This window comes from Rutilus rutilus, assembly GCF_951802725.1.
Source record: "Rutilus rutilus genome assembly, chromosome: 8".
Lineage (NCBI taxonomy): Eukaryota > Metazoa > Chordata > Actinopteri > Cypriniformes > Leuciscidae > Rutilus > Rutilus rutilus.
Window position 1 is genome coordinate 42,811,098 of NC_140222.1, and position 12,702 is coordinate 42,823,799.

The window sequence follows — 12,702 nt, forward strand, 5'->3', positions numbered from 1 at the left end:
AAATGATCTGACAAATAGAGCACAGTGTGTTTCCACTGATGGTGTCAAATCAGGTTTTCTTGAGCTTTTGAAGGGCGTCCCACAGGGATCGATTTTAGGTCCAGTTCTTTTTTCTATTTATATCAACAATATTGGTTCAGCTATAAAAAATTGTCAACTCCACCTCTATGCTGATGATACGGTTATTTATGCTATTGCCCCTACAGCTGACCAGGCCCATTCTGAGCTACAATCTGCCTTTACAGCTACACAGAAGGTCTTTGTTGAATTGAAACTGGTAGTTAACGTAGGCAAAACCAAGTATATGCTTTTTTCAAATAAACAACAGAAAACAGGTGATGATTTATGTTTTTCCACATTGGATGGTGGAATCTATTGACCGTGTTTATGTTTATAAATATTTGGGGATTTGGATTGATGACAGGCTCTCCTTTAAAACGCATGTTGATGAGTTGGTAAAGAAACTAAGAGTGTCATGATTCTGCCTTGTGTTTTAGTAGTTCTCTAGTCTTGTGGCAGGATCATGACAGACCCATGTTTTGTGTACAAGCGCTTGGTCATTAGTTTGGCCATGTGCTTGTGTTGTCTCGTTTCCCAGCCCCGCCCTCCTTGTTACCCTCATTTAGTAATTATCTCCTCCTAATTATCACCTGTTTCCCTCATTAGTTTGTCCCTATTTAATCCCCTTGTGTTTGCTATCCTTTGTCGGTTCATTGTGAAATGTTTATCTATGCTTGTTGTTGCTGTGAATACCTTGTCTAGAGTTTTTGTTAGTGAAGTTTATTGTCTTTATATAGTTAAGCCTTGTCAGTCTAGTCACCCGTTACCTGTGTTGTTTTGCCCCCTTGTGGGTTTTGTTTTCTGTTTTATATAAATAAATCCCGTTTGTATTGTGTACTGTCTGCGCTTGGGTTCATCTTGTTGCACGCCCGTGACAAAGAGTTAGAGTGGGTTTCTTTTATAGAAATAAATCTAGTTTGACTCTAAATACTAGAAAACAAATAGTTGAATCCACTTTTTTACCTATCATTGATTATGGAGACACAATCTATATGCATGCCTCTGCTTCTGTTCTAAAACCTCTCGATGCTGTATATCATAGTGCCATTCGTTTTATTACAGGGGACAGGTTTAGTACCCATCACTGCACACTTTATCAGAAAGCAAATTGGCTGCCCTTAAAATCTCGTAGAGAAATGCATTTTGCACTTTTTGTGTACAAAGCTCTTTTGCACAAACTACCATTTTATATTAATGCACTTTTAGCTGTTAGAAGGTCTGGTTATCAGACCAGAGCTCATGGATGGCTATTACCACAGATCCCAAAGATCTCCTCTGAATTGGGTAGATCTGCTTTCAGTTTTTCTGCCCCTCACACTTGGAATGAATTTCAATGTACTTTTAAACTGGATGATCTGATGCCTTTACGCCATTTTAGACGTCTGCTTAAAGGAACACTCCACCGTTTTTTGAAATAGGGCTTATTCACCTTCTTTCCTACAGTTAGATAGGTGGGCAAATGCATTTTTGTCTCAGTGCATGCATTGTTTTAGTTTGACAGGGTCGGCCCTAGCTTAGCTTAGCATAATGAATGGAATCCTTTGTTGCCAGCTAGCATGTCCTGAGTAAAAGTGATATAAAAAAAAAAAAACCCACCTAATTATTTCTTGTGGCCTGCGTTTTCACAACAAGTACAAATAGTGATGCAGATTAACACTAGCCGATTTCCTAGGCAGATATTGACTTGGGACTATATTAGGGGGAAGCACAGGCAAAGCACTGCTACTTGGGCTCAGAGATATCACGCCCAAGTAGCAGTGCTTCGCCTGTGCTTCCCCCTAATATAGTCCTTAATATATAAGTCAATATCTGCCTAGGAAATCGCCTAGTGTTAATCTGCATCGCTATTTGTACTCGTTGTGAATACGCAGGCCACAAGAAGTAATTAGGTGGGGTTTTTTTTTATGTTTTGTGGTGATCAAAATACTGCCACAAATGCTGTCGACTCGATTCTGCTCAACTTGTACTGCACCTGGAATATTTAATTAATTAATTATTTAATTTAGGGGATAATTTACAGTCACATTAAACTTCCTGCTCCGTCATGGCCTGCAGATTTGCATAGCACAAACACATTTGACCAATAGTGGATCTAAAATGCACAGATTGACCTCTTGGTTGAACTCAAAAGAACGCACAAATTTAACAGCAGTTTTGTAATTATTATTAGAATGCATTTATTTACCTTTTAATTCAGTTTCATGAATTTATTTATTGGTTAAGAATAATGAAATTACACAAAGTCTTTGTGACAACATTGCAATCCTCTTTTAAAACTGAGTATAATTGTTATTATGTAACGGTTATGTCAAATGATGACATTGTTGTAACACTCATCCTGTGTGGTGTGTGTGTGTGTTGCAGGACATGGCTGATAAAGTCCTGGAGATCTTTAGTGTGGCTGAACCTGCTCAGCTTCCTCATGTTGTGAGCAGCCCGTCCATGCTGAAGGCGGACCCTGACGGGGCCATTGCCCTCCTGAGACAGCTGGAGGCCCCCGGGGCCCCGTCCATCACCCTGTCCCTGTGTATCGCCTCCCTGGCCCTGCGGGAGGGGGACCTGCACACTTACAGCCAGCAGATGGACCGCCACGCTGAGGTATTCCAGCAGGAATTCATCAAGTGATGTAGGAATATGGCTGCTTTTTTGGGCTTAAAAGGTGTTCAAATTGAGGGCAGGCTGGAGGGGTCCCTGACCTCCCATACAGCGAGTCCCATGGGGGTCCCCATAATGTTTCATTAAAACTAGCTTACTATAAACATAAAACTAGACTTTTATATAACAATTATTGCGCTGACACTATGCAGCATTGTTAGTTATTTGTCCCAGATCTGTACGTAATCCCTCTGAAAACTCTAAACACACTCAAGGACTGCACACACTGTTTTCTGAAGGAATAAACAGACCGCGACGCTGGCAGAGTGGATCTTTACTGTCACTTCCAGGCACTGCTGTTGTGCGGATGGGCGGCCGGAGCGCGTTAAGGGTTTTCTGTTAGAACGGTGTCGTGTTAGCAACTAAGTTTATAACTAATGATCTTTGCGACGGAAGTTAATCAATCAAAACTAACTTAAGCTGGACAATAACTTTATTCTAGAGCTGCTATAAAGCCAAAACAATCTCTGTTACTTTAATGTCCTGTTATCTCTGTAAAGCTGCTTTGAAACGATTCATATTGTTAAAAGCGCTGTATAAATGAAGGTGACTTGACTTCACAGTAATGGAAAGCAGGCCGGAAATGTTTGGTTTTATGGTTAATTTGCCCTAAAAAAATCAAGATATATGGGCGCAAAAAACACATCAGAACAAGTTTGCTAAATTCAGAACTGCATACGTTACGACTTTATCAAACTATTTTTTTCCATAGAAAGATATGGTAAAAGTAGTAGGAGTACTCGAGTAGTATCCTAGTGTGCAGTTCGGATAGTGTTGTAGTACTTGAGACTACTCTGCCGTCGAGTAATGATACTCATTAAATATGCCCCTCGATCTGAGCTGCACCAATCACATCGGGTTATCTGATATAGGCGGGCCAGAGGCGAGATGACGACAGCGCTGTGAAGTCGAAGTCATTAGTAAACATTGCAAGATGGCTATGGATGAACACCAGTTGTTTGAAACGGCTTTGGCCGCTACAATGAACGAGTTAGACTTGGCTTTTTACCTAAAAGAGGAACAGAAGACGCCGCTCGAATCCTTCCTTTGCAAGAAGGGCCGGACACGGCAAGAGCCTAATCTACCAGTTAGAATCTCCACTGGTAGCTAAGCATATGGGGCTTGTTGTGATTGGTCGTAGTGTTATCCAATTGCGTGCAGTGAGATTTTCAAATGCATGCTTGAAAAGCTGGCCGATTTTCATTAGTCGATGCCAGACCATTAATCTTTCAGATTTGGGTCTGGATTTCCAGGTGTTGTAAAGTTTTTCTTTCTTCAAAGCAGACCAGGAGACGTTGGGGATCACGTTCAAACAAAGTTATTCTTTATTGAGGACTTCGCGTTGACGTGGCTGCAGGAATCCAACATAATCTAACTAAGGGAACTTTACATGGTATCTTATAGGCATTTTAGGAGGAGGGACTTTTGAAGGTGGAGACAAATTCAAACAAAGCATGTAACAGGTTTAGGTAACACCCTAGACTGAGGGTCTGGCCAATCCTAATTCAATCAGCATAAGGCTCCAAGAGCCATTTGGGTCCGAAAGCCATTTGCAGAACAAAAGGTGAGATTCTCGGTGAGTCATTCGTGTGCTAATCCCATCAGTCTGAGTGAAACTGGGGCTTCAAGAGCCATTTAAGACAATAAGGAGAGAACAGGAATTGCAACTTTGCTGAGATCTTAACCTTAAAGGAACACTCCACCGTTTTTTGAAATAGGGCTTATTCACTTTCTTTCCTACATTTAGATAGGTGGGCAAATGCATTTTTGTCTCAGTGCATGCATTGTTTTAGTTTGACAGGGTCGGCGCTAGCTTAGCTTAGCATAATGAATGGAATCCTTTGTTGCCAGCTAGCATGTCCTGAGTAAAAGTGATATAAAAAAAAAAAAAAAAAAACCTAATTACTTCTTGTGGCCTGCGTATTCACAACAAATACAAATAGCGATGCAGATTAACACTAGGCGATTTCCAAGGCAGATATTGACTTATATATTAAGGACTATATTAGGGGGAAGCACAGGCGAAGCACTGCTACTTGGGCGTGATATCTCTGAGCCCAAGTAGCAGTGCTTCGCCTGTGCTTCCCCCTAATATAGTCCCATGTCAATATCTGCATAGGAAATCGCCTAGTGTTAATCTGCATCGCTATTTGTACTTGTTGTGAATACGCAGGCCACAAGAAGTAATTAGGTGGGTTTTTATTTATTTTTTATATCACTTTTACTCAGGACAATGCATGCACTGAGACAAAAATGCATTTGCCCACCTATCTAAATGTAGGAAAGAAGGTGAATAAGCCCTATTTTAAAAAACGGTGGAGTGTTCCTTTAAAAGCTAAAATCAGTATTCTTCACCGTGATGTTATGTAAGGAAGCATATCTGAAATAGATTCTTAAATTTGTAACCCTTCACAGGCTAACTTGAGACTGGTCTCGAGACCATTTTTTGAAAGTCTTGTCTCATTCTCAATGCACTCTGGTCTGGGTCTTGACTTGGTCCCAGTTTAGGTGGTCTTGACTACAACACTTTGTTCCGAATTCATCAATAGTGGTGTTTGCTTCCTGAATGAATCCACATTTGAACAAATTAGTTGAGCGAATGATTCAATCACTCATTCATAAAATAACAGGCTTTGTTCTTGAATGAATCAGTTCTTTTGAACAAATCAATTGATTAAATGACTCGCTCTTGCCGACACCTAGCCGCAGTTTTAGTTTCATGTTTAAAAACATTGTTTTCCCATCATTTCTATATTTAAAATTGTGTTAAATATAAACGTTGAATGAAATGTTAATCTCACACAGTTTATGTAATTGTAATTGAAGTTTAATTGCCTTTGTCACTCTAAAAGACAGAGAAAACTCACTGCTTTTAACTGAATCACTTTTGTATATTTAATAAGAATCAATTTATTTTTAATTCATACAGTGAAGACTATGCAGTGTTTTATTTTTACACTTGATTATTACATTTCTAAAGTATTTCTTACTACAGGTTAAATAAATGCTGCTTTGTTATTTTTAATTGTGAAAAAAAAAACAGAAATAACAAAAACGGCTATATCGCCATATAAACCCACATATATAAGCCCACCCCATGGTGTTCTGTTTGTTTCTCCTGACCGTGTGAGTGACTTTGTTACTGAATCACGTGTTAATTCTCTGCCGTCTGCAGATGCTGCAGGTGTACGGCTTCATCGAAGAGCCCAAACTACTGCTCCACGGCAGAGGGAAGGAGGTGATGCCCACCACGCTGGCCCGGCACCTGCGCGACACACACAAGGGGCTGCTGGTGGCGGCGGTCGTAGCGCTGCACGAGAACAGCAAGATGCGACTGGAGGAGGCCGACCTCTTCTTCCAGGTACACACAGAGAGTCAGAGAGTGTTTCTGTCCGTGTCATTCTCATAGCCGTGTGTGTTAATCTCTCTCTCTCAGGAGCTGTGTAAGGATGGCGTTGAGGTTGAGAGCGGTCCTCAGTTACTGGTGGACTTCTGGGAGGCTCTGTTAGTAGCGTCCTCTCGTGAATCCATCATCCAAGAGCTGCTCTTCCGTCTCACGTCTGTCTATATCGACCGCGTCACGTGCAGAGATCGCTCCGGCTTCAAAGCCCTCAAAACGGCAGAGGATCTGGTGAGCAAGATAACCTTCCTATCAAAATGTTACACGTTTCTAGGTTATTAATAGAGTGCTCAAACTGGGGTCCAAGGATCCCCTGTGGGCCACAAGAGAGTTTAGAGAAAACCAGTGTAACAAACATACATATAAATTGATAATAAAACATAAGATATAAGGAATAATAAGGGTCCTAGAACGGACCCCTGGGGAACACCACAGAGTAATCTCGCTTTATTAGAATAGAAACCCCTAACACAAACAAACTGTCTTCTATTGGAAGCTTAATTTGTATTTAGTGTCATGAAAACCATATTTATACAGATTGTGTATTTATACTACCCGGGGTGCATAAACAGTGCGCAAAACGCTCACCGCCAATAGAAAACTATTTAAAAAGGGCGCATCTCACTGCAAAAAACGCGTTCTGTGTGATCGGGGCCTTTGGCTTCCCAGGTCTATGAGCCCAATCCAACTCTTTGAACTTTCTATTCATCAAAAAATTCTGAAACAAATGTATAACGGTCGCCCGATAAATATTGAGCCGTAAAAAACTGTTTACAATATTGGTAATGATAAGAACCAGAGGCCAAATATTAATAAGGCCAAATATTAAAGATTGATTAGACGTTTAAATTAAATGTTGTTTGGCCAATATTAAACAAGGAGTTGATTATTATTATTATTATTATTATTATTATTATTATGTATTTTAAGTCATTTTAAAGCCTATTGTTCACTTAGGTCAATTTTTATCACCACAATTTTTATTTATTTATCAGATTACTTAATTAATCGTCAAAATAATTTGACAAATTACTCAATTACAAAAATAATTGTTACTGACAGCCCTTGATTAGGTAAAACATTTCAAAATCCACCTTCACTGTTTTGCATTTTGTGACTTTCAGTCGAATAAAAGACTCTTTTTCCAGTCATATATTTCATCATTGAAGATTTTTTTGTCAACAGTGTTAAAATCTCGTCTCGTTCTCGTGAACTCAATATCGTGTGTCGTCTCGTGTATCGTCACACCCCTAATAAAACATAATTTCCCAACAACAAAACTGTGACCAGTGACCTAGTAATTTTGGAAAAGCACAGGTGAGCGAAAAAGTTAATGTTACAACAGCAATAATTGAGCAGCAAATCATCATATTACAATGATTTCTTGTGACACTGAAGACTGGAGTAATGATGCAGAAAATTCAGCTTTGTTCACACGAATATATTACAGTTTACAGTAAATAAAAATAAAATAAAAATTATCTTTTAAATTGTAATAATTCACAACATTACTGTTTTTACTGTATTTTGATCAAATAAATGCAGCCTTGGTGAGTTGAATAGACTTAATTAAAAAAAATTTAAAACAATTAATTATTCCTTTGACCGATTAGTGTATGTTATACTTTCTTTTGCTGATTTTTCTTTGTTTTATTGTGCATAATGGTGCAGAAAATGTTGGCTTGGCAAACACCACTAATTAAGATAACACAGTTAGCCTGTAAGTGACATTAGGTCTGAAGAGACTGTCTGATGTGTCTTCTAAAAAGCCTGCGTAAATGACAATTACTGTAGCTTGGAAGTGGTATTTAAAGACTTTAATTTTCCTCATCGAATGTTTCTTCATATCCAGATAAACTCCTGTTCTCATTATGGGATGTTGTATCCGTGGGTGAGCATCCTGACGCCTGTCCAGTTCAACATCACCCAGGACCACCAGGAGGACCTACACAAACTTCAGGTGTGTACTCTCTCTTTTTGGCAAGCAACACCATTAAATAACACACATTAACATCCAGGAGCTCTATGAAGTGCAGCCAGAAGAGCTGAAGTAAAGGAGTTTGGAAATAAATTGCTGTAGGATTCACTTTGAAACCGTTTTCACCCAGAAATTGCTTGTAAATTTAACAAATAATTACAAAGAAACAAGTAACACTGAATTGAACTGGAAATTTTGACGGGTATAGAAAGAAATGGGATTTGAAATAGAAAATAGAAATGGGATTTCCTTGTAAAACAATCCAGTAATCTTTGTTTTATTCATTGAAAAATCATTTTTACAGTGTACACGAACCTCAGCTCGGCAAATAATTTCAGTAACACTGTAACTAAAGTTAACTAATGAACCTTACTGTAATGTGTTAACTAACATGAACTAACCATGAGCAATACATTTGTTACAGTATTAGTTAATCTTTGTTAACGTTAGTTAGTTAATAAAAAATACAGCTGTTCATTGTTTGTTCATGTTAGTTCATTAGTAGTGCATTAACTAATGTTAGCAAGTCTTTAAGTAAGTTCAGTGATGGTTCATTTCTGGTGTAAAAAAGTTATTAATTTAGTTCATATATATATATATACATATATAGCCACTCTGGAGAAAACTGTGATGTCATCGTCCAGCTCAGTTCAGTTCTCATATAATGGTGTCAATGCAGGCAGATCAATATTATTGTTAAATATTAAATTAAATATAAAATGTAATGTCCCCAACTAAGCAAGCCAAAAGCCAATGGCAACAAAGGTGAAAAAAGGCGATAAAGGCGACAGTGGCAGGAACCAAAACTCCATCAGTGACAGAATGGAGAAATAAACCTTGGGGGAACCCAGACTCAGTCACTCAGTTCTCCTCTGGCCAACGAGCCAACAGTGTATGATTATGATCCAGGCAGCATTACAGGTCAGAAGTCAGATATGTATGTATTAATGTATTAGTAATTGTTTCAATTCACATTAACAAAGATTAATAAATGCTGTATAAGTGCAGTTCATTATTGGTTCATGCTAATTAATAATGTTAACTAATGAACCTTATTCCAGGTTCTAGGTAATTTCTTACATGCACTTTGTCACGGCTTTAAAAGGACGATTCACCCAAAAATGACAATTCTGACGTCATTTAGTTTCAGAGATTTGTTTCAGATTCTGGCATGTTTTCTCCCATAGTTCAGTTTGTTCAGGTATGTATGAACACAGCAGTCACGCTCAGATTCGCACCAAACACAATCGTTCCGATGTGGTCTCATCCGAATGGAAAATTAACTCTGGATGTGATGGAAAAGCAATCCAACCCAACGGAACAATGAAACGGATAACCGAATTCTGTATCATAATTCATAATGGGAAAGGCATTGTGTAAAAAAGCAACAGTGAGCATATTAGTTATCGCAGCTGAAAACCAAAGAGAGCCTCTTCATGTTAAAGATGATTGCTCTCTCTCTCTCTCTCTCTCTCTCTCTCTCTCTCTCTCTCTCTCTCTCTCTCTCTCTCTCTCTCTCTCTCTCTCTCTCTCTCTCTCTCTCTCTCTCTCTCTCTCTCTCTCTCTCTCTCTCGTTCCCCTCAGTCTCTGCTGTGCGGGCCGACGCTGGAGGTGTCCTCCATTCTGCCTCTGCTGGAGCAGCTGTCGGAGTCTGACGCCACCGGCCTCAGCGTTCATGTGCTCTGCGCCACCAGACTGGGCCAGCACCACAGCTCCATCGACAGGCTTCTGGACCGATGCCCACGAGCCATCATCCCCTACGCCAACCACGAGCTGCAGAACGACAAACTGGTAACGAGCTCGACCGCTCGAGCGATAAGACTTCGACACGCTTGCCTTGATTTGTCATAACTGAACATTGCATTCTCATAAAAATGGATAAAAATTGCCATTTTGAATGGATTCACAAACTGTTTTTCACTGCTACTTTCCTAAAATATCTGTCCAAACTTGACTGAAATCGATTCAAATCATATTCAGACTAAAGACATGTTCACATGAAGGACGAAAACTTGATAACGATAAACATGCAGTTTTAAAAATCCTTCTAAATGTAAAAGAACAGAAGTCCACACCACAACGGCACAAAGGAACGTATCGTAGGAATCACTTTCAGCTGATGAACGATAAAACCATAGACAGCCAATCAGAATCCACCTGACTTTAAAGAGCTCGAGCATTTAAAGCTGCAGACGACAAAACCGCAGCACTTGTAATAAACAGAATATTATCATGCGCTGCTGTGGATGCTAATACTGTTATCGTTATCTCGGTAACGCTTTACAATAAGGTTCATCAGTTTACATTAGTTAACAACATTAGTTAGCATGAACTAATAATGACCTGCACTTATACAGCATTTATAAATCTTTGGTAATGTTAATTTCAACATTTACTAATACTTAATTAAAATCTTGTTAACATTAGTTAATCCACCGTGAACTAACATGAACAATCAATGAACAGCTGTATTTTTATTAACTAATGTTAACAAAGATTAACAAATGCTGTATTGCTCATGGTTAGTTCATGTTAGTTAATACATTAGCTAATGCTAACTAATGAACCTTATTGTAAAGAGTTAGCGTTATCTTTATACAGGGTACCCGCGGGGTCTTAAAAGCATTGAAAAAGTCTTAAATTTGATAATCTCAAATTAAGGCCTTAAAAGCCTTGAATTTGGTATACAAAGTCTTGAATTTCGTTACAAAGGTCTTAATTTTTTTTTTGCCTTTTCTATGATTAAATTCATACCGTAACAAAATTAGCTGTTACTAATGTAGACTAATTAAAAATTAGTCGCGTAACGTTGAGTGCACCTCGCGCTTCACGTCATAGAAGAACGCGCGAAAGCGCGCGCACCCGTTACGATGGTTACTAATCAGAGCTTTTCTGTTAAAAGAGCATGTTTTCTACCCGGTCTTTTCAGTAGTATCTGGCCACAACCATCCACGCGCGCTCTCTCTACATTGTTGAAGAAGCGCGGATGATCTGAAAACACAGACAAGCTGGAGTTCAGCGATCTTCATTTGAGAATATCTGTCACGAGCCGCTTGCGCTGTTTGTGCGACTAAATCTGCGATCAAAATGCAGGCTGATATACAGCAGTGTTTTTAATGTTGATCATTATGCGAGCAAGAATGCAATGTTTCCCAACTATCCACACGATTTCAAATGTGACATTGATTTTATACAACAGTAAAAAAAAAAAGGGTAACATTAAGTGATGTACTAAATTTTAAACAGGCTTATTGCTCTATTTTGCAACAAAATCTGTGGCTTTGGCAAAGACAATGAGTTACCGCCACCTACTGGTGATTTTAATATCATATTTTTATTAATATTAAACGTTTTTTAACATTGAATATTTATTGAACATTGTTTTATTTAAAGCATTATTTATTTTTAAAAGTATTATAAAGGTGAAAAATGAAATGGAAAAATCTATTAAATGGGGCAAATATTGTCCCTTAATGGAAAGATGTGACTGCAGTCGTGGAAGAGAGGGGGTATGGCACTCTAAAAAATTGGAGAACTAAGGAAAAGGGATATGTAGAATTGCACAAGTGCTACTGCTAAAGAGTGCAATGTCAATACAGCCTGTTAGCTTAATTTTAATTTCTCATAAGCTTAATTGAATTGGCCTAGAGAGAATAATTATGACATTTTCTGTCTAAAGACTGAATATAAAATAGTTACCAAAATTAAAGTAACTGCAGTTTGACTAAAAGTAATGACTAAAAGTTGACAAAAAATGCAAACACATTTCGTCAACTAAAACTATGAAAGGCAGAATGACTCAAATGTGACTAAGACCAATAAGCATTTTCGTCTGAAGATGAAGAGTAAGACTAAATCAAAAATGGCTGCCAAAATTAACATTGGCCTACACACGTGCACGCTACAACGCTGCTGCGTATGTATTAAATATGACTGATAATTTAAATAAAATGTTTTATTTAATTCAAATAGTCTACTTGTACATAATTATTTTTTAGGGTTTAAAATGTATACAGATTTGACATTTTCCCCTCATACTTCTGTCGGAATTGGTACGAAGTTGTCATTGAATTTCATTTGAAATGGTATTAAAAAGGTCTTAAAAAGCCTTGAATTTAAGTTGGAGGATCCTGGGGGTACCCTGTTATAGTTATTGTCCTTTATGTGAACAGGCCTTAAAGGTACGGCTACATCCGCAACATTTTGCAAGGGCAAAAAAAGGGTGCCCATTGTCCATTACTAGTATAGGCATGTATGAAGCACAGCTTGTTTCCGATTCGCCCGAACTTGAACATAATGCGAAATCTGGGGAAATCTTTCACCCTCATGCAACACTGCCAATGATAATAAAAAAAAATAAAAAAACATAATCAAAGGGATGTGACGCAATAAAAAGGTGTGTTTTTCTGTTTACCGTCCGCTGATTGAGTTCTCCTTCTCTCCCTCCAGCCTCTGTGGTGGCAGAAGCTTTTCCCTGAGGTGTGTGAGCGGATGAGGAAAACAGGGATCGACAACGCCGTCCTCCTCTCAGCACTCAAAGGTAGCAGCCGCTTTAAGCCACTGGATGTCCAACACAACAGACCGAACTGAAGTGAATTCTGCTGCTCTT

The 12,702-nt window shown here is 38.6% G+C and overlaps 1 protein-coding gene across 2 annotated transcripts in view; it reads left to right on the forward strand.

Moving 5' to 3' along the window:
• Positions 1-12,702, forward strand: part of hps3 (HPS3 biogenesis of lysosomal organelles complex 2 subunit 1) — a 33,205-nt gene that overhangs the window by 19,936 nt on the left and 567 nt on the right. For both annotated transcript variants that reach the window (XM_084416559.1, XM_084416558.1), the window contains 6 exons: positions 2,425-2,658; positions 5,891-6,076; positions 6,152-6,346; positions 7,968-8,075; positions 9,678-9,884; positions 12,543-12,633. In XM_084416559.1, the coding sequence (XP_084272685.1) occupies positions 2,425-2,658; positions 5,891-6,076; positions 6,152-6,346; positions 7,968-8,075; positions 9,678-9,884; positions 12,543-12,633 (1,021 nt within the window). The remainder of the gene's footprint in view (positions 1-2,424; positions 2,659-5,890; positions 6,077-6,151; positions 6,347-7,967; positions 8,076-9,677; positions 9,885-12,542; positions 12,634-12,702) is intronic.